Genomic DNA, 21,148 nt, shown 5'->3' on the forward strand with positions numbered 1-21,148 from the left:
AGACAGGTAATTTATCAACACACATGCGCTTCAAGGAGTTCAGTTCATAGCAACCAGATACTGCGTTCCACGTCAGAACAATGAATGGATGCATTTCCTCCCCATTGAAAGCACAGGTAATGAGCACACCCATTGTGTTTCACATCACTGTGCCGTGTGCTCAGAGCACACCTGTTTCACTTCCATTAAACTCGATGCACATACACGGCTCTCGACTAGCAGGTCATCAACATAAGACTGTATATCTAACATTGCATTGTCATCATCATCTTCTGTGGAAGAAAAACTCAAGAATTAAACAATTTAATGACAATGAAATGTCTTCTCTGATTAACCAGCACAGTTATAGTGTTTTCAAGCATAGCCAATGTCAATGTTAGCAGTATTATGTAACAAAATTTACTTGGTAAACCATGCTGAACAATCACATACTCTATACAAACACAAAAGTGAATAAACAGCGTCATATCCTGAGCGTTGTCAGCGTGGCGATATTATTTGTTTTGCCTTGAAGGCGCTCATGTGACATAGTGTCACTCAGGGTGTGGCTTTTCACACTCTGAGAAATACATTGTTAAATGTATACTGCCTGAATAATACAATTCAGCTAATATAAAAGACTTACATTTACAATTGTTTTTTCCTTTTTTTTTAACAATTAATCAGAGAGTTTTATTTTTTTATTTATTATTTTTGACCGAATTATAACTGACTAAAATCAGGTGCCGTGCATGATGAACATTGTTTGATGTTTATCCATTCAGTTCAACGCGATGGTTTCCATGTTTTACTCCATTGTACAAACAAGAATGATTATGACCACCAACAGTATATGTTTTCAGCCAACAAACAAACAAAAGTATCTTTTATCATGCTAAAAGGAACAAACGCTAACAGGGCCTAAGTTTGTTTGGTGTGACAAGATAACAAAGAGATCCTTATTTTGTCCGCAGCGGTGACGTATAGATGCACGAGCGAGCTAGTTGAGGGAATGGGGAAAGGGAAAATAAAAACACACTCATGCCTAAAACTGTCTTTTCCGGCCACAGACTTTTACTGCTGGCCACTTGGACACCATCCGTGAACGAGTCGCGGTTGAGTGCTTTACTTATGGGCACAGACATTGAAGGAAGGAACGCTCTTCTCATTCAGCTCTGCATCCAGATTTTCCAAATCAGTACAGAGATTAATACTGATCAAATACATTTTTTTTATTAGGCATATTGCATTCACAAAAGAAAAACACTAGTAGCTGTAGAGCTGTCCTAGGATTTAGTGCTCAGCAGAATCAAAACAGTTTGGCAACAGCATCAAACGCAAGCGACCTTTATGGCTGCCATCAAGGTTGCTGGGGTGTGTGTTTGTTCATGGCACAATAGATACATATGGACTTTGATCTCATGATGTATTGTGCAGATAGCCATCAAATATATTAACTTCAAGTCATAAAAACAAAAGGAGCGGGACATTAAAGCAACAGTGACCTTCATGGTTGTTCTCACTACACTTGGTTATGGAACATGGAAGAATAGGCTACGTTGTAAAAATAAAACAAAAAAGAAACATGTGCATTTACCTAATGTTATTGACAAAAGGTCTACAGACTTCTTGTGCTGGCTCTTCTTTTATATGAAGTCACTATAGTGCCTTTATAGAGCATGTTTTTATGTGTGTTAGCAGTGTGACGGAAATCACATCAATTAAAAAGATCAAAAATGAGAAAAGAAAGGAGGGAAAAGATACGAGGATTAAAAGTGCACATCGCCAAATGAAAAATGTCTTTATGTTACTGCCATGGTATGCCATGGAAAGTAAATCAAATGGGTAAGTTAATGGATGAAAGACAAACTTTCTTATCATTATCTATAACGCTAATACATACAAGTCTTGTGCAAGAGTGTGTCACCAATGTAGATGACAATTATTAGGATGAGACACTATGGCAAGTTAGATATCAGGCAAAACACATTCACATAGTACTAAAGTGGTGCTGAAATTAAACAACCATGTTAAAATGTGTTGCATAGAAATGAACAGTATGACGTTTCCAGCAAATGTGCTAGCTGGCAGTAAAATAAAGGTACTGGCTCACAAACAAGCATGTAATGAAAAAAGAAAATAGTTAAAATAATTGACTTCCGGCCGCAACAATTTGTTCTCAGAGTAAAAGTCCAGCAGTGACTACCAGCACATATGTTGTGTTTTTTAGGCGTAGTCACAACACGTCCGGATCTCTTACTTAAAGCCACAGAATTATGCACTATATGCTCTGCCCGGAGTGGCACTGTGGATGCTTTTATTTTGAAAATCTCTCTCCAGAAGCTTTCGCTTCACCCTTTGCGGCTTTGACACGACTGGACGTGGCGGAGCGCAGGAGGACGAATAGGAAGACGGAAACAGGAACCGAAGAAATGAGACCGCTGCTGCTGCGCTGCTCCGCGACAGTTTTCGGCTCGTTTTCCGCTTCGCAAAACCAGCTCGTCACACAAGCAGCAGCGCTTCCTCATCGGTTTTATTTCAGGAACACGATGCACTATCAAACGGAGGAGAGAGGACGCGCAAATTCTACCGACTACCGGATTTATTTTAGTAAGTTCATCACTGGGAGGAATCTGTGCGTCCTCTGCATAGTGTAGCGTTAATGGCTGAGCACCAGATGTCCGCAGTCGGACAGGTGACCACAGCTCGACCTCCAGGTAAAGGGAAACACGTGACCTTGAGCTACAATCACGGGGTTGTAAGGCACGTGGCACTCTTACTACATAGCTTTCAGATTGAAAACACCACCAGTAACACAGTTTCCTGCACTGTGGCTGAGTACAAAGCAACTTCCGGTTTGGATGATCACGTGTATTTATTGTTTATACACGAAATACAAAACCTTCTTATGAACTGGTTGAAAATACGGCTATCAAAAATTCACCCACTCCTGTCAGATTAACAAAACCAAATATCACATTGTTCTGTTTTCAATATGTGTAATGTGACTGTATTTTGGTCGTGACTGCAGAAAACATTAGTTGCATTATCAGTTGTGTAAATGACATCCAGTATAGCCAATAAAACAGTAATGATACAGGCTGGAACTTAGGGTGCAAAATGATAAACTAACTCACCGTGAAATTCATCTTTAGTGGAGGTTTACTTAGCAGCCTTTTCTGGAGCCTTTCAGTCACAGCCATCCTTATTGGATGATATTTGCTCAGTGATCATGGCGACTGTTCAATACATCTGTATCAGTCTGAGTTATAGGAGTGACGACATTTTAAGTACAATAACCTTCTGAGTTTCTGTCTATATGGAGGTTTTATTTGTGACTTTTTTTCCTCAGAAACCTCAGAAGGAAAATACATTTCACCATTTCATGACATCTCACTTATAGCAGAGACAGAACAGGTAACTATTTAATAGCAGAAGTTTCTGTTTTATGACTGTGTGCCTATTGAATGGTATAAACACAATATTCATATGCTTTTCTTTTGACAGGACAATCATGTACCAACTAAAAAGTCCAAGAAGAATGAGAGTGAGGTACCGTCAGATCATAATATTTAACGTTGGTTGTACCACCTGAAACGTTGGTGTGAAGCATACGCTGCATCAAGCTTTCTTTGTCTTTCCAGGTGCTCTATAACATGGTTGTGGAGGTTCCTCGATGGTCAAATGCTAAAATGGAGGTAACAAGGCCGTAGATAGAATTCATTTGATTGCTGCACTTTTACAGCTACTACTGCTTTAAAAAGGCAGATATTGATAGGTTGAAGTAATAACCGGTGTGGAAACTTTCATTTAATGATAATCCATTTGACATTTTCAAAAGATTTAGCATAGCGGTAGCCTGCAGCTGTTTCATATGTTATTTATTGAGTCTCTAAGTTAACGATACTTACATTCACAAAGAAAGAGCTTGACTAAATGGTCTAACCTGAGCTTTTATGGAGTTGGCACACACTTTCATATAAATACAAACTTACACCTTCATAATTGCCTTGAATCTCCAGATCGCAACTAAGGAACCGCTGAACCCGATCAAGCAAGATGTAAAGAAAGGAAAGCTCCGGTATGTTGCCAACATATTTCCCCATAAAGGTTACATTTGGAACTATGGGGCGCTCCCACAGGTGAGGAAATGAACAGAATGAAATAAGCTGCTCAGACCTTTTTTGTCACTGATATTAATGCAGCAATTGACAGACTTTAAATTATCCACATTCTTTGTTTCTATACATTTATCGTCAGGAAGTTAGTTTTTGATTTTGTTTCTGAACTGTTTTTTGGAAAAGACGTGGGAGGACCCAGACCACACAGACAAAGACACCAAGTGTTGTGGTGACAATGATCCTATTGACGTTTGTGAGATCGGCACCCAGGTAAGACTGCTTTAGTTAGTGTGTGTGTTTTTTTAACTTCATTTTGACTTATTCAGGATTTCTTAATTGTGTGATTTGACTCTTTATTTGTAATTTGCTTGTCTGTTCTTCAGGTGTGTTTTCCAGGTCAGGTTATCCAAGTGAAAGTGCTTGGCATCTTGGCCATGATCGATGAGGGGGAAATGGACTGGAAGGTCATCGCTATCAATGCTAAGGACCCAGATGCCAAAAACCTGAATAGTGGGTGCTTTTCACAGTTCATAGAAAACAGTCAATATTTAAAAACTGCTTTACACTGACTCATCCTCTATCCTGAAGAAATGTATTCCAGGAAACCTGCTGGCATGCTCGTAAGGGCAATTGGGGTTTTATCTCAAATGTGCTAACTAAGACAATTAAGTACAAACAGCTTCCATCAAAGGAAGCGTGTGGCACATTTTGGGGGAGCTAGTGGCAGAACTGTACAATACATAACTGTTTTTATTGTTATCACCTTTTTTTCTAAAGAGTTTTTGTCAGCTTAGCATTATCCCTTCATATCTACATGGATACACCGCTATGTTTCCACAGTAGTCCAGAACTGGAGAGGGCCTTTCACGTGGCCGCGGGATGAAAACCGGTGGAAATCAATCTACAACCACACCGCTAGATGTCACTGTCACTTTTTAGATGCCAGTGTCCCTGGAGGCAAAAAGCCTTTAAAGATAAGCTGCCAAACCAATCTCCAGGACTTGTCAGATGTGTCCTTGACCACAAACTATAAATATGGTATTAATGTACCTGCACGGCCCGGTTGAAATTCAAGTGATTGAATTTGAAAATAAAATTAATATTTGCAGATTCAATATAGAAAACCAGTGAGCAGCTCAGGCAGTAACTTCTGACTAGTTAAAACCCAAACCTAGAACATACCATTTGGAGTTTTTATTGTCAACACAGCTTTCTTTACATTCAACATTTCTTCTAAAACATTGTGTGTATTTTAAAGGCCGAACAAACGTGTTGAGTGCTGTTTATTTATTCCATACAGCATTTTGCAAAGCCGTTTCTGAACATTTTGAAGCCTGCATTGTTTACAATACAGCTGCAACCTTCTAATGTTTTAATGGGGCTTTGCCACTTTGAAATATTTTCTAAAACACTTACTCTGCTACATAAGGATGTACTTATTCAAAATAACTTAGGATATATTTAAAATATCAAGTGTGAATGGACAGTCATATCTTATTCACACAAGGACAAATAAAGTGCAAATTGGTCCTCTGTTATTATTCTGCTGAATGCGTTTGTGTTTTCCTCAGGCATAGAGGATGTCCATAAGAGCCGGCCTGGTCATTTAGAGGCCACTGTCGACTGGTTTAGGAAATACAAAGTGCCTGATGGAAAGCCTAAGAACCAATTTGGATTCAATGGAGAATTCAAAGACAAGGTACCGAGTCTTTTGTAACGCCAAATACATTACAAAGATAGGACATTTAGTTTCCTCAGCCTCGATTGTACTTTTTTCAGTGGCTAAAACTGACTGGATTGCTCTTTTAAAAAAATCAAATGATACGTTTTTCTTTGATGCCCTCTTAAAAGGACTTTGCAGTGGAGATCATTAAGTCCACTCATGAGCACTGGAGGGCACTAGTGCAGAGGCCAACAAATAGCGGAGGGATTGAATGGTAAGTTGGTGGAGGTATATATATATATATATATATATATATATATATATATATATATATATATATATATATATATATATATATATATACATATACACACACACACACTGAACAATATTTACTCTTTTGATCAGCAAAAATACCTCCTGCTGCGAGAGCCCTTTCAAATGCGGTGCAGTTGAGGCCAGAGATGTGGTGGAATCGGTGAGAACTTATATGCTGCTGTTTTTACAATGATAGCAAACACAATAATGGCATATAAAACTATTAGTGTTTGCTAACTTCCCTGTTTACCGTGTGATACTCCAGGCTCCTGCATTCGACAGCGCACATCCTGTGTCTCAAGATGGTAAGCAAATATTGATTAACCAGCACTGTTTATGTATATATATATATATATATATGGTTTATTTTAAGCATTGTTCAGTACCTGTATTATTCATATATAATTTTTTTATTTATGATTATTATATGATTCTAAATCTTCTCTCACACAGTGGACAAGTGGCATTTTGTCTAAACCCTAAAGACAACATGGAAACAACAAAACTGTTGAAGCAGCTGCTTCTTTCAAATGCAGATGGATTAATTGTTGGTAAGGACTCACTCAGCTATATAAAGTGCCATCGTAAGTTTTATTATTAGGTAAAATGTGAAGACATCACATTGTTTTCTCATGATTTTGAGGAAATCCCAAAAATAATTGATCTCCTTTCCATTAAATTGTATATTGTTTCGGCACTACAGTATTTGTGGGGCAAATGTCCAGGTCCCACCTTGTATGTGTGTAGACTGAAAGTAATGCTAATACCCTCAAATTTGCCTTCAAGACTTAAGTCAGTTTCTGCTAGAGACCACAAACACAACGCTATTTGTATGTAACAATTTCTTTGTTTGGGTAAATAAAAAAAACATGGCATGATCTCTTTCCACATTCATTTAAAAATTTAAACATGTTGACAATATTCAATAATTTAGATATTAGTATTAACTTGGAGTAACAAATCAAATTGCTTTAAATAAATATAAATTTTATTAAAAAAACACCCACATCTCAGCAATATCAGGAATGATATAATAAACAGCTTTCAAATAAACTGCATCCATTACATTACAATACTTACAGTATTAATACCCATCCTTAATTCCATTTGTAGCATACCAAACTTCAGGAAGCCTTAAAAAATAAAATGACAGGCAAAAAGTTGCACCTTTTTATACCCTTAGTGTCTAACTGCAAAAACACCAAGTGTGTATCAACTGCTAGCTTAACCTTCGAGCTGAGCACCTGCAGCGCACTAGTTCAGCCCAGAAAGTCATTCAAGTATTGTTGACTGTACTCAGAAGCTTCAAGTATGGCTATGCTTTGAACCCGCTATATCTTAGACACCTTGGCGTTCTCAACCACAACCTGCTACCGTAGCTGGGTCCTGTACAACGAAATGTCTTGTGTCGAATTATTTTTACAAAATTGGAACAGTTAAAAAAACTAGAACGTCTAATGTCTGCGCGAACAGGATGCTACAACTGTGAGCATACATTTACAGACTTCCTGGCTAAATCTAACCATGATCATTCTGATAATAACCTGAAAGGATATTTAAAGATATGAGTATCACCGATAGGGGAGCTGTGGGTCAATTTGACAGAACAAGAAGAACCTACATCAACATCAAAGAATGAGTTGTATTCCTGCAATACAGGTTCCTGGTATGTACAATGTGACATAATTTATTTGTTTTAAACACATTTACAATCTATTTAAATAAAACGTTTTGTAATTCTTTATTACATTTTTTTTTTCCTGAACAAGAAATGAAGTGCTTTCAGAAAATGAATCTGTTGCAAGAGTGGGGTAAGTTGTTACTGTAACATGATATTCCACTATATATCGCGTTAATTAAATCAAATAGACAGGGAGGAAAAAATCATTATACAATTGCTTAGTGGTTATAAATAAATTTAACTATACACAGGCACAAAAATGTGCAACTACGTTAATCACTGCCCTGGTCTTGTCTTAGCAAAAGCAAATACATTGCTTTTTACTTAGTCAATATCATACTTTCCCTTTAGTCAACTCAGTGCATATATGTTCAAATTACTTTTAAAAGATTACCTTAAAATATAAGTAAAAAACTGCATGAAAGTATCTTCATCCTCACAATATTTAGTCTCTTTGTGAAGTAGACAAGAATCAGATTCAGGATGCAATGGCAAGTACCTGAATGAGAGAAATACCAGATGAAGGCGATGAACACAGAATTAGTTGAAAATGTCCCTGATTTTACAGTAACATCAAAAATTCAAGCTCAAGTAATACTTTCTGATAAGAAAGTAAGTAATGAACTGTTATGCCTTTTTTTGGCCTAAAGTTATTATTTTGAAAGTAATATACAAAGGAAGAAAGAAAAATATGCTATAATCCTATTGCCAAACTAGTTTTGAGGTATATGACGGGTTTGCACTGTACATTATTTAAAAGCCTTTCTGCTGTCCACAGATTCTAACATTGTATGTTTCTAGTAGGTTGGATAGCACCTTATGATCAGTTAAACCCAAAGAAATACAATGAAATATAGGCTGTTAGAATTCTTTACAACCCCAAATCTCTAACAGTAATTCCAAAAAGGGAAATTAATTTACTGTACATATCTCGCCTGTTTATCTTACAGTTAGATTACAATAATTAAAGACCCCCACAGCAAGCCAGCTGCCCTCAGAAACCGACACTGGGCTTACCCTGTTTCATGTTCCTCAGTGTATAAAAAAACACATTTGCTAAGCACCACAGACAAACAACTACATGTAATATTCACAGTCCAGGTTTGTTCATTGAATCTAATGTGAGGAACATTAAAAACAGTCGCTGACAACAAAGTAAACCTGGGAAAAACTGAAATAAACATACTTTTTTTTTTTTTACCTCAAAATGTTAGAAATGCACCATAATGGCTCGATTTACAGTATAAATGACACAGGTAAGCTAAAGAAGCACCAAACATCATTTCATGGATTGCGCATATCATCTTCTGTTATAAATTCATCAATTTAAATTCAGTGATGCTTATAAATGAATTACTCTCAAGTAAGTATAACCCGATTTTATGATTTAAAGGTATTTTAAAAAAGTGCCCTTAGAACCACAGACTTGCCAACAACCATTATGATTCTGATCATTTGATTGTGGGATGACATTGTCAGTGTCCTATTCATTGGGTGTCACTCGTAGAGTGAGTTATGGTTATAGTGTGAATGTATTAGAATTTAAATAAATGGTAATAAGCATACGCTTTAGCACCGTGAATGTTGTCATTTACAAAGTCAGTGTTTTATGCCAAGAGTACATTTTTGTAAGAAAAATAAAGCCACCAAAAAAGAAAATTCGTTTCCATTAAAAATAGGTCCTTGTGTTTCAGACTGAAAGCACCAGAGATGTTGACAGTGTGTATCTTGCAAAAGTTGTCAAACAAAAATAAATACATCCTTAGCAGGGTCAACAAGTAAAGCTTGATTGTTAACGAGGTGAAAGACCTGACGTCAGAGGTGATTTATATCTCATCTGATCACAGGTTCCTTTTTCTACATTGTTGCTAACCATACAGACAGGAAGGAGTGCTGAGAAGAGGCCAGTGGTGCATGTGGTCTTTGTCATAAATAAAGCACCATTAATGTTCTTCTTCAATAGTGCTTCTTACACAAACTGACTGTAAGGCCCTGTGACCTTGGTGAAGGCGTACGGAGATGTATTGACATGGGTGTTTGTTGTGAACGACAAGGACCCCTCCATTAGTGTCTGGATAAAACGCTTGTAAGGAGGCTCCCCGGTGGATTCTGTCTCCAGATGCTCACGCTTCGCCCCCTTCTTGCCTTTAACAGGTGTCCCCTCGCCACCATTCCTCTCCGCGTCTTCCTCCTTCTCTCGAGCCTTCTCTGCCATCTTGGCTTCCCACAGTGCCAAACCATGCTTGGCCTCATTCATGTTTTTGTGCTGGTAGAAGACCAAGGAGATGCGTGTTGGGTGGGTGCGGTCTGGATTTTTCACAGGCGTCGTGGCGTGCAGCTCCCGTTTTGCACACTCAATGAGGACTGAGCCGTGGCTTGGTGCCACTGCCACACCACCAATGTCGGGGTCTAAGAAGTTGTGCTCATTGTCTGACCACACCTCAGGCTTTTGTGGGGTTGTGGGTGTCTGCGGTGTTCCAGGCTCCTGCTTAATACCTGAGCCCATGAGGCCCCCATTAGGCAGACCTAAACCTGACTGTGTTTCAGGATTGAAACACCCGCCGCTTAACGGAGCAGTATGCATCTGTGGGCGGGGCATGCCCATCTCTGTCTTGATTTGCATATGGAAAGGATCTTGGCCCGGGGCGAAGACTTGAGGGCTTCGAGATAGGTAAGGATTTGGGTATTCTCCAAACTGATTGCCTTTGCTCACAGCAGCTGTATAGTCTAGACCTCCATGAGCTGAGGGTGCTCTTGAGAGGGGGTCCATAAACCGGGGGTCTGAGGTTCCATTGGGACCATAAGGGGCATATGGTCTCATGGGGTGAACTGGCCTCATGCTGCAGGCATTGTAACCGTTCACCTGTAAACCTGGCTCAGCATACCTCGGCTGATAATTGACCTCATAACGTTGATGTGCACCGTACTGCTGCTCGGGGTAAAGTGCTGGCCGCTGTTGTCGATACATATCCATGTGCTTTGGGTTTGAAGCATAGTATGGGTGACAATTGTCAAGGGGCATTCCTCCGTTACACTGATATCCTGGATATGGACGATTTGATCCATTAATGTAAGAGTTAGGTACGTGGAGCGGGGAGGGGTAAGGGCTGCCTGGTGTTGGTGGCTGAGAGGGATACATGGCACCTGGCTTGGAAGTGCTTGGAAAAGACCCTGGGTGGTTGGGGAACCTAGGGTAGCTGGTTGAACCAGGATAAGGGGGAAGTATGCTCTGGTGCTGCTGTTGCTGTAATTGCTGATGATGGGCCCCAAGGGGGTGTGTTGGATGACCTGACTGTCGGATTGCTCCCATAGCACCGTGAATAGGTCCTAGAAAACCAAAACCCCAAAAGATAAAGCAAAACAATTAAACAAATCTCATCATTTGCCACTTTTTGTCAATCCATTGCCGTTTTTCAGAGTTAATTTAGTATGTTGACAACATGTCCTTGCTAATAGATCAAATATTTAAGATACAATATATAAAATGTGTCAAAATAAATGTTACTTTACCTGCCATAGGAGTGCTCTGAGCCGTGTTCTCATAAGTGCCAGCTTTTGCCTTGGCCAGGAGGGCCTTCTCCGCCTTTTCATTGTCCAGCATGGCATTCTTGTTGGCAGCTGCCTTCTTAGCGTCAAGCTTTTTTTGCCGGCAAGACTTGGCGGGCTCGGAAAGCATGCGCACCTGGCGGCGGAAGGCACTGAGGACTTGGATGGCACCTGACTTGACTTTCTCCTGCTGACCCTCCTCACTGCCAAATTCATCAGTGCTTGAAGCCTTATAAAGAGGCAATACATGGAGCTGCTCATCCTCTGGTATCTTTCCGATGTCTCGGTTATCGTCACTGGTTAATGTACACACCTGGAAAAACAGGTTGCGTTCAATATTTTTCGTTGGATGTTACAGACGTTAAATAATTTATCTACTTTTGTCTTTTACATATTGGTTTCAATGCCATGCCTCGATGGGATGCTAATGCAGTGCTTAAGGTGTAGTTTGCAGGTTCTTTACCTAGTCCTATGTCAAAGAAATACAACATGCTTAGAAAGATGAACTGTACGTTTCCCAGGTTCTGCTTACCACAGTGCTGCCGCCCTGCATGTTGTGAAGGTCTCTGTGAGCATGGGCACAAAAGTCAAGACAAGCAGTGACCCCAGAGAAGGGACGGCCATCCTTGACCCCCAGACGACAATCTGGTGCCCTGTGTTCATGTTCCACCTGTGTCCAGAAACAACAGTTGTTTACATGCGACTAAAAACTATGCTTGGTTTAGACTTGATCTGATAATCAATTGCACCTTTAAAAAACAGGACACTTCTTTTATATATTGTCTAATAATAAATTAATAAGATGTAGATGTGGAAAGGCAAGCTGTATAACAACGTCTAAATACACACACCTGGTTTGCATAGGCTTCAGGTGCCAAAGTTTTATACAAGGGACCCAGTAAGGTTGCTAGATTTTGAAAGTTGTGCTCCAGTCGCTCTTCCTGAAAGACAAAAATTGGCAGAATTTTGTAACTTAATTACTGATTAAGCTTATTATATTAACGGAATCATGCTGAACATACTTCTTTCATATCATCTCCTAGTAGCTTGAATTTTCTCGGGATTTTGCTGCGGGCAAACTTGCAACCATTGTAGTACATGCTCCAGGAGCAGCCAAATGAGAAAGATGCCCCACAGGCCTCAGGATTTAATCCCTGGCATGCACAGGTTCTCCTGAAGAGGGAGGACAAAAAAAAAATGTAACGCATCATTTTGACATTCAGTGTTAACCAAAATTGATTACTGAAGAACAAATTGGTAACTGGTATTATTTTTAATTGATTAAAAAAAGACTGTACAATTATACAAAGACAATACCTACATTTTCCCTGGAGGCATACAAAATAACAACCAGGAACCAAAATGAACTTCTGTGTTTGGTTAAAAAAAAGACTTGAGTGTTCACTTACTCCTCATTGATGGCACATCGTCTCTGGGTATGGGCTCCATGCTTTGTTAAAGTTTCACTTAGCTCAAGGTAGAGGCGGTCAGCTATGCTTGGTAGGATGCCCTCCCAGACCAGGATTACAACAATGATGCAGGCTGACTCACATTTGTGACCAGTGCGTTCCCGCACCAACACCAGTAGCTTTTCATCTACATTTGACCGACGAATCACCTAAAAGAACACAGGAATAGTCTTTGGTGGAAGGGTAGATATTTGAGTCAAGTGCTAGGGCAGCTGAGTTGCCTGCTTCTCAAATTGAATATATAAAATGGTTCTTACCCATTTGGCAATAGGGCATCCTTGTGTACTTTTTCCTTCCTTGCCGGTGTATACTACTTTCTCAATCCGGATGGCGGGACCGGTTAGACCAGACCTTTATGACAGAATAGAGGCATATGAGTTAACACAAGTATAATAGTATGTAGTGGTTACATAACTCAAATTTGTCAACAAGAGGTCAGATGTGGTTACCTTTTCTCCATCCCCTCCCGAATACCGGCAACACTCGGCGCAGACCCCAAGTGAGTGTAGTATGGGCCTTCATCCTTCTCACTGATTTGTTCTAAATGTAATAAAGGGACATGCATTAATATTTACACACCAACTGATTAATCATCTTTCAGAACCAACATTATGATACTAACCAACACAGTGACAGGATGCAATGTCATATTGTGTTTTCATGGGGGTGTCCAGCAGGTTCTTTATAGGGGTATCCAATAGCTTCATAGGAGACTCCATGAAGCTTTGAAGGAGGTGTTCCTTCTTTGGGGTGGAATCATGTGGTCTTTTTAGAGCTGTAGGGACTGGGGCAGGTGCTGTTGATTCAAATCCACTAATGTCCGTGTTGGTTGACAGAATTGTGACGGGCCCAGAATATTCCACCTTGACTTTATTTGCTGAATTGAGGACAAGGGATTTCTTCTCAAACACAGGTGAAAGCTGGTACTGCCTCAGGCTTTGTTCCATGGAGGCCAAGATGTTTCCTGACCTCTTGCTTTGATCGCACATGGATTGCTGATTCTCCTGCTTGATTTGCACACCACCTGGTCCTGTCTCTCGCATCTGCAACTCCTGCTTCTGTGAACACGGCAGCTCGAATCTGGGGTCGTTTTCCAGTTTCACAGCTCTCAGGCCATATTTGGGGTCACAAGTGCTCTGAAGGGGATGAGGAAGGCCTTGACGCTCCTGCCTTTGCAACAGGTGCATACGAAGGGCTGCATGCTTCTCAAAGTCTCCATGGGGACCCGCAGGTGCCAGAGGTAGTCGATGTCCCCTTTGGAACTGAGCGCATATCTTTAGCTGCTGTTCAGCTTTAGGATGCAGCTGTGGTGATAGCTGTTGGTTCAATGTGCCTCCTTGTAAGTGAGGTTGTGACTGCATCGGGGTTTGGGAGAAGTCTGCATGGTTAGGCTGGTGGCAGTGGTTGTTAGGCCGCTGAGGTTGAAATTGCTTGAGGTTAATGCTGCCCGAGTCAGGTGGAAACTGCCTTTGATGTTGTTGAAGCTGTTGCATGTCTGTTGTGTTATTGTAATTGAATGTTGCATGGTCGCTGTGCTGGATTTGTTGGTTGATGGATTGAGCAGAATTGTTTCTAAGAGGCTGGTTGGGTTGAATTTGCTGCTGACCTGGCTGAGGCTGACTCCGAGGTCTGTAATCGGGTGACTTGAGTGGCTGCCCTTCAAATTGCGGTGGGTGGGACAGGGGACGTTGAAGATGACAGTGCTGTGGTTGCTGTGTTGGTAAAAACCCAGGTGACAGTATATCCTGCAGGTCAGGGTCTTCACATAAATGCTCTGACTGCATCTGGATGTGGTAGCGGCTGTCTACCGGCTGATCTTGGTGGAAATTACGCTGCTCAGGCAATTTCTGGGGTTGAGGCTGCTGCATTTGAGATGCTTTCGAATTTGATTGTTGCCACTCAGGGGCAGTGTTGTGCTGGGTTGGAGCACAGTGTTTTTGGGCCGGGAGACGGTCCTGCTGTTGCTGCTGGAAGCTGTTAGACCCCTGGCTGCTATCTGTGAAACCTGCCTGTGTCTGGAATCTTTGCCCTGGATTTGGCTCCAACATCTGGCAGTGGACCTGGGGGTTAGCTGTCTGCTGCTCTGACGGAGGCTTAGCAGGGAAGCCCCTCCAGATGTCCTGCTCTTGTGCCTGGGATGACAGGCCACTTGCTAGTTGTTGCTGGGAATGTGGAGCGTTCAGCTCTACCCAGCCTCTCTGGTGGGGAGTCGAACATGATAAGTTGGATCTCTGCTGCGGTGTGTTCTCCATCCCATTTTCTAACCCGGCATGACTTGGCTGCTGAAGACTGGGGCCCATGGGTCCTGAACTGTCAGCTCCTTGTGAGTTCCCATCATTGTGTTTAAAGGTCTGGGGTGGAATTCCATAGTGCTGGCCCCTGTCAGTGCCAAGGCGCTGAAGCTGACCAGGCCTAGGTTCTTCACTTTGCCCCATCTTCTGTAACCCAGAGTTGGGAAAGGATGCATATCCACCTGTCTCTGCTGCCTGTACAGGAGCGCCACGCTCCAGAAAAGAGTTCTGGGTAAACTCTTGGTTGGCCTTCTCATATATACCTTGGGGATTTGGGTCATCTGGATAGCACCGTGGGCCATTTTGATGTTGTGAGCTATTGGCAGTGCTTGTTGGCGGTGTCATGCCAGGGAGCTGACCTAGAGACAGCTGCTGACCAGAATAAGGTGGTGCTCGCTGCTGATGTGGTTGTTGCTGCTGCTGCTGGTGGTCTGCTTCAAAATTGTTGGAGTATCCATTCACTACATAGTTGACAGAGTTATAACTGTTGCCCCCTTCAATATTACCTGATGCCCCAGGCTGCTGTTGCTGTGAGTCAGTCATCTGAGCTGGATTGGGCAACCCTGAGGTTAAAGATGGGGGTTGAGCACCTTCACTTGGCAGCTTATTTGTCAGTGAACCGTTGACGGCATCTAGCTGTGGCCCAGATGTTTGTGGTGCGATTGACACTTGCTCAGGATAATACTGAGACAAGGTTTTCTCTAAAAGATCACCTGGAGTGCTTTCAATGGTTGAAGGAGTTGATAAAGCACCATTTGGAATCGAAACATGTTTATTCCGTGGTAGACAGAAAATATCTCTATTAGGAAAATTACAGTTCCTTTTGTCTAACTTGAGCTCCGTCTGTGGGGAATCGCTCTCAAACTCAATTGCTTTTGTCAGCTCAGGAAAGCCATCCACCAAACTAGTGCTCATGTTGTCATTTCTTTTAATCTCAGATTCTACTTTAAGTTTCTTGGGCTGGTGGGCCAGTAAGGACTGCTCAGTAAGTGCATGCTTCAACTCTCCATTCACAAGTTCTCCATTCATCATGTAGGATCCTTGATCGAACAGCCCTTGTACTGAGGCAGGACTGTTGCAGTTCTCCCTGTGCCTCTTCATGGAGTTAGCACCTGCGCTGGCCTTGTAATGGCTCCAGCTTGTTGCATCCCCAGTGATCTGCAGAGAATCGCCCTCTGAAGACTGGCCTCCATTCTGCAGTTTGTGAGAGATGTTGTGAGATGTTCCAAATTGTGCCAATATCAGATTTTCTTCCGCCTCATGTCTGGCTTGTTCTGTTTCCATCTGGCCTGCTCAGAGTCCATCCACAGGGCTGCCCTCTGTCCGTCCTGCGGGGCAGATAGAAGAGAAATAGTTGTTTAAATCAATATTTAAGTAGTTATGTTGTCAAATATGTTGTCAAATTGACTGACATCTAACTTCAGCACTCGTCAACTAGACTCTTGGATCTGAATATGACCGTAGCGAGGGTAACGTCAGCAGGGTAATGTGTTTACACTTGGCACCGATTTGTATCAGCAAAACAATCCTGTCATAGAATTAGATTCACACTGATCTCATCCCCCAATCACAAAAAATGATAGTAGGTAAGAGAATAAAACTAGAAATCCAGACAGGACTAATTTGGCTAACAGTGGACCGTGAGTTGCCATTTTTTTTATTGAACATACACAGCTCTACAAAAGGTTTTCTGAAAGTACACAATTTGCTGTTGTGACATTTCCGGTGGCCTTTATTAGGAGTGAATGGTAATATGTGTGAACCCTTATCTCAAACTGAAATCTGTGACTTCCTGTTATGTTCTGCATGTGGTTAATTAATCTAAAAATGGGCCAAATTCTCAGTCACCTATTTTCAAATAAGCCAATAGACCAGTTGGTGTTCAGTCTACTTCCATAATGGAATTTTTTTTCGAGAAATATAGAGGGACTTCTATATCCACCATCATTACACTGAAAATGGTGGGAGACAATAGCAATATTTTAAAATATGAACATGCTCAATTAACAGAGAGAAATTTAATAAAAACACTATAGTCCACATGTGAACCAGCAGGTTTTTGCTTTTTTTTCCAGACATGCGTTGGATAATAGCATGTGTTTGAATCCGTTCTCGAGATTCTGACAAATTCATTGACACAAAGAACTATTTCTTTTATTTGGGTTATTGGTTATAATAGAAGACAGAATACATTGAACTAAACTCAAGTCCATTTGATTGAAGTTAAGAGGATGCAAGGTCAATGTCCCAGATGGTAGATGGGAGGGGGAGTTGGCTGCTCGTCAGCTGTTGAGTCGTGGGATTCCTCAGCCTGAACACATTGCTCTGTCAAATATGCAAATACACCTCAATCTTCAAATTCAAGGCCTTTGTTATCGGGGCTAAACCATAGCTCTGAGAGCTTTCTGCCATGGAGTTATACTGAGTTCTGAATATGAACTCCCACAAATGTTTCCCTCACTGACGCAACTATGCTGATCAACTTCTTTGCTATATGTTTTTTCAAATCTCAGATTTAAGAAAATGTAATTTGTCGGTGGAGCTAATTCCCAGGATTAACGTAAAGACCTAAACATCTGAGTTTTGTTCAATATTTCGTCTATTAATCTAAATAAATTGTATGTCTGGTTTCAGCACAGCTGCATTTTGTCTAATACAGATATGTTGGACAAACTTTAAGAGCAGCTAGCTTGTCATTTATATTCCTTGGGCTCTGTAGGTCGAGCAACAAAGTAATTTAATAAAGTAATAAAAGTGATGTATGGAAATTAAGATCTCCTCAGAAGTTTAAGTAGCCAAACGAGCATATGGTTTCATTTGTGCTTACCCTGCGTTCTTTGCCTAAAGCATATAGATTCCAGTGATTCTAGCGGAATATGGATTTCTGTCTGACTCCCTCAATAATTAATGCATGTCACATCCGCAGCATCTACAAAACAATTGCAGTGTGCAGGCACGAAAAGCCTCGTCTAATCCATCATAATTATAAGCAACTCTCCTGCAGATGCTGAAGGAATGGGCAGCTGATTAGCACCAAGAGACAGGCCCAGATTCAATGTTGTGTTTAAGTAAAAGAGTGTTGAGCATTAGAGCTTGAAAAAGATTGTACTATAGACTAATGGTTGGCAGGGGATGAAGGAAGTTTAGTCCGTGTACAGTATATTCTACATTATATTAAATCTTCAGTTTGTCCTTAATGTCACGGTTACATTTGCATCGAAAGTATACCTGGTTTTGACTTTCTTTTACTGGCTTTAAAAAAAGAGTCAATATCAAATAGACAGACATCTTTTTTTTAAACAAGCCATGCTTGTCCGTGTGCTTTATTTTCCTCCATGTATCAAAGGTGAGAGAAAATGCATTTTCCTGACTTTAATTGGTTTCCTGAGGTTTTGTCCGCCTGCAAACAAGCATCCGACAGCGACAATCACCCTCAACCGTGAGTACTCGAAGGAATTGGGAACGCTTGACTAGGTTTAAAAAGTATATGTTACTTTTTTAACGTAAGATAATATGAAAACCGGTAGTCTGATTTCAATACTTTGTATTCTATAGTTAACATATGTAATTAAATGTACACTAACATGCCTTATTCTCACTCAGCTGCCCATATTTAAACTTTTGGACTTTTTTTTCTTCTTTTTTTTTTACACACAGATAACACTGTGCTAATAAATCTATAAAGCCTACCTTAATATAACTCATTTGTCAGGTTGATTAACAGGCATGTTAAATGCTTCCAAAGTTACTTGAATACATGTGATGAAGTATTCTGTAATACCTTTGATCATTTTTTATACTTATTGACAATTGAATAAAACGTAGGCACAGCTTCAAATAAAAAAAATGTTGGCACATCATGGTGTGCAATAAACCGCAGTTTACCAAAATGTGTTCATCAAGACAATTTAGGTTCTTGTAGGTTAAAAAGACTTCCTGCTTTATGTCCATAGACATTTCGGTCAGCTAAACACTCAGTATGTACTTAAAGTAAATAATGTCCTTGGAGCTTTGAAGCCTCGGGTCACAACTGCCGGCTGCTATGGTTAAGTTCAGAGAAATATGCTATACAACCTTTGAAAACATAATTGGATCCAGCTTTAGATTCCCACAAAAGCCCTGCTGTTAATGCAAACCTACTATAGGCTCACTATAGGCAGTGACTGATGTTTGGGGGGGAAAATTGCTAAATATTTGAAGTACTATGGCATGTTTCATTTGGCGATCGTGCTCCATCATTGGGCCCGATTATCACATCTGGAAACGGTTACAGCTGCTTATGATTCTGCAGAAGAGCTGTCGTCTTCAAACAACATGTTTTGTCCAAAGCCTGATGAAAATGTTTTTGTCTCCATTTCAGCCACAACATGTATTGAAAGAATGATTATGAACAAATGTAAAATTTAGTAATGGTTTTTAATTCATGAAAACGACGAACATATGAATTTGATTTTACTGTCCAGATGGGTCATTTGAATTAGCAAATATATATTTAATAAATTCAGCTATGCTGTAGGCCAAGCAAGTTTGCAGAGGTTCTTTTATGGGTCCTAAAATTAAGCACCTACATCATTAGATGACATACATTTTAGGGGATAAGTTCATATTACCAACCAAAAACAAATTTCAATTGTTTTTTTAAAAGTTGCCCATTTCATAAAGTTATTCAAGACCTTGAGATACTGTGCACTTTCAGACATATTATTGCTGTCAGATTCCTCCATTTCCTTACCCACAATGCCTAAACTGGTGACATGGACTATGAATGAGGCAAAACAAAACGTCACTCTGTTGCCATTGTGGCCCAGTCGACTGTCTGGATCAAGACAACTGTCACAAGTAAACTGTCAGACTGAGCTCTGCCCAGGCAGGCGAGCTGGTCGAAATAATGATATCCTTCTCTGTGTCAATCACCCCTCCAGGACATTAGCAGCCCTCCAGACCCCCAAAGTTAGCGTGCTAAATCTCCCACTAACGAGCCAAGCTGTTACAAGGGTGTCTGGAAGCTCCCACCGTTGTCACAACAGAGCAGCCAGCTGCCTGTTAGCAGGTAAGACAAGGAAGTGGCTCCCTGAAAACAAAGACAGCTCCCATGTCAATGGCTGGGAAAAGGGGCCTGAAAAGTATCTTTTTAAGTGTATTGAGTTAGGAGTGGGCATCTTGCATACTAAATATAGTTTGTTTTAAGAACAATTGTCTTGTGAGTTTACTAAAATGTACATTTTCAACATTATCCAATGGGGTTTGGAAGGGTTTCATAAACGATAAAAAATAAAGTTTATACAAATCTTGAACTCCATGCAGAAAATGAACTAGCTCTTTCCATGCATTATCACTTGAATAGTTCAGATAAATAGTTATAAGTAGCATAAGACAGTCGTGGAGTCTCGGGCAACAAGTTGCAGAGCTAATCTCTCTCTTGCTGCTGTCAGACACAGACGGATGTAAAGAGCTGCAGCGGGACCCCACCGCCAGCATCGTAATCAGAAGTGACATTGAGCCTCTATGATTACGTCAAAGTTATTAAAATTTGAATGGGATATTTTGACAAATGAGTTTAAGAAACGCACCACGTGGGAGTTGTGAAACATACACGGCTCCGTTTAATGAATGGCTTCATTCATACATTACATTTGGATATTCTCTTCTGTGACAGATTTGCAGATATGATGCGCTGTTTGGAATATTGTCTCGCTTGAGGATGAAAAACACAAGGTGATAAGGTCACGTCATTGACTAGTGAGTATTGCTGAGCTACACGCTAATTTATCAGTCTTGAATACTATACTTAACTTTATTTTAAAATGAACTTCATGATAATTTCCCCCTGTATTTGTAATTCCAGCTTAAACTTAAACTAAAAATACAGCTACTTGGAGTTATCTACAATATATTATCAACGTCTAGAAAAAAAAAAAAAAAATTCAGTGTCTTTTGAGAAAAAAGAAGAGGAGAAACCAAACGCTCCCACCTCTCTGAACTCTTTCAGATAGAAAGCATCTGATCCCTGCAAACGTAACAATGAGGTAAGCGGGTGAATACCACTTCCCGACCCCATGTGACGACTCCTTTGTTTTGTC

General features: G+C 40.5%; 2 protein-coding genes across 5 annotated transcripts in view; one reads left to right on the forward strand and one right to left on the reverse strand.

Moving 5' to 3' along the window:
* The first annotated feature begins 2,349 nt into the window (after positions 1-2,349).
* Positions 2,350-21,148, forward strand: part of ppa2 (inorganic pyrophosphatase 2) — a 48,352-nt gene continuing 29,553 nt past the window's right edge. Inside the window, exons 1-16 of one of the 4 annotated variants that reach the window (XR_011078159.1) lie at positions 2,350-2,589; positions 3,332-3,396; positions 3,487-3,531; positions 3,624-3,677; positions 4,002-4,121; positions 4,284-4,370; positions 4,484-4,610; positions 5,672-5,799; positions 5,952-6,037; positions 6,172-6,241; positions 6,347-6,386; positions 6,535-6,632; positions 18,415-18,507; positions 19,991-20,118; positions 20,725-20,807; positions 20,914-21,094. Coding sequence is in view for 1 of the 4 variants with exons in the window: in XM_068588501.1 (XP_068444602.1) it covers positions 2,412-2,589; positions 3,332-3,396; positions 3,487-3,531; positions 3,624-3,677; positions 4,002-4,121; positions 4,284-4,370; positions 4,484-4,610; positions 5,672-5,799; positions 5,952-6,037; positions 6,172-6,241; positions 6,347-6,386; positions 6,535-6,557 (1,023 nt within the window). In the remaining 3 variants the exon portion in view is untranslated. Of the gene's footprint in view, positions 2,590-3,331; positions 3,397-3,486; positions 3,532-3,623; positions 3,678-4,001; positions 4,122-4,283; positions 4,371-4,483; positions 4,611-5,671; positions 5,800-5,951; positions 6,038-6,171; positions 6,242-6,346; positions 6,387-6,534; positions 6,960-18,414; positions 18,508-19,990; positions 20,119-20,724; positions 20,808-20,913; positions 21,095-21,148 lie in introns of those variants that run through there. The other 3 variants (XR_011078160.1, XR_011078161.1, XM_068588501.1) reach the window with 3 other exon arrangements.
* tet2 (tet methylcytosine dioxygenase 2) overlaps positions 7,048-21,148 on the reverse strand; it is a 145,529-nt gene continuing 131,428 nt past the window's right edge. The window contains exons 6-14 of the mRNA XM_068588500.1: positions 13,400-16,396; positions 13,227-13,317; positions 13,035-13,128; positions 12,718-12,926; positions 12,331-12,481; positions 12,160-12,249; positions 11,841-11,978; positions 11,273-11,621; positions 7,048-11,089 (exon numbers count right to left, since the gene is read on the reverse strand). Coding sequence (XP_068444601.1) covers positions 9,732-11,089; positions 11,273-11,621; positions 11,841-11,978; positions 12,160-12,249; positions 12,331-12,481; positions 12,718-12,926; positions 13,035-13,128; positions 13,227-13,317; positions 13,400-16,352 — 5,433 coding nt within the window. The 5' untranslated portion in view covers positions 16,353-16,396 and the 3' untranslated portion in view covers positions 7,048-9,731. The remainder of the gene's footprint in view (positions 11,090-11,272; positions 11,622-11,840; positions 11,979-12,159; positions 12,250-12,330; positions 12,482-12,717; positions 12,927-13,034; positions 13,129-13,226; positions 13,318-13,399; positions 16,397-21,148) is intronic.

Source organism: Clinocottus analis, unplaced genomic scaffold (genome assembly GCF_023055335.1).
Source record: "Clinocottus analis isolate CAN_PGR_092001 unplaced genomic scaffold, fCliAna1.0.p SCAF_22, whole genome shotgun sequence".
Lineage (NCBI taxonomy): Eukaryota > Metazoa > Chordata > Actinopteri > Perciformes > Cottidae > Clinocottus > Clinocottus analis.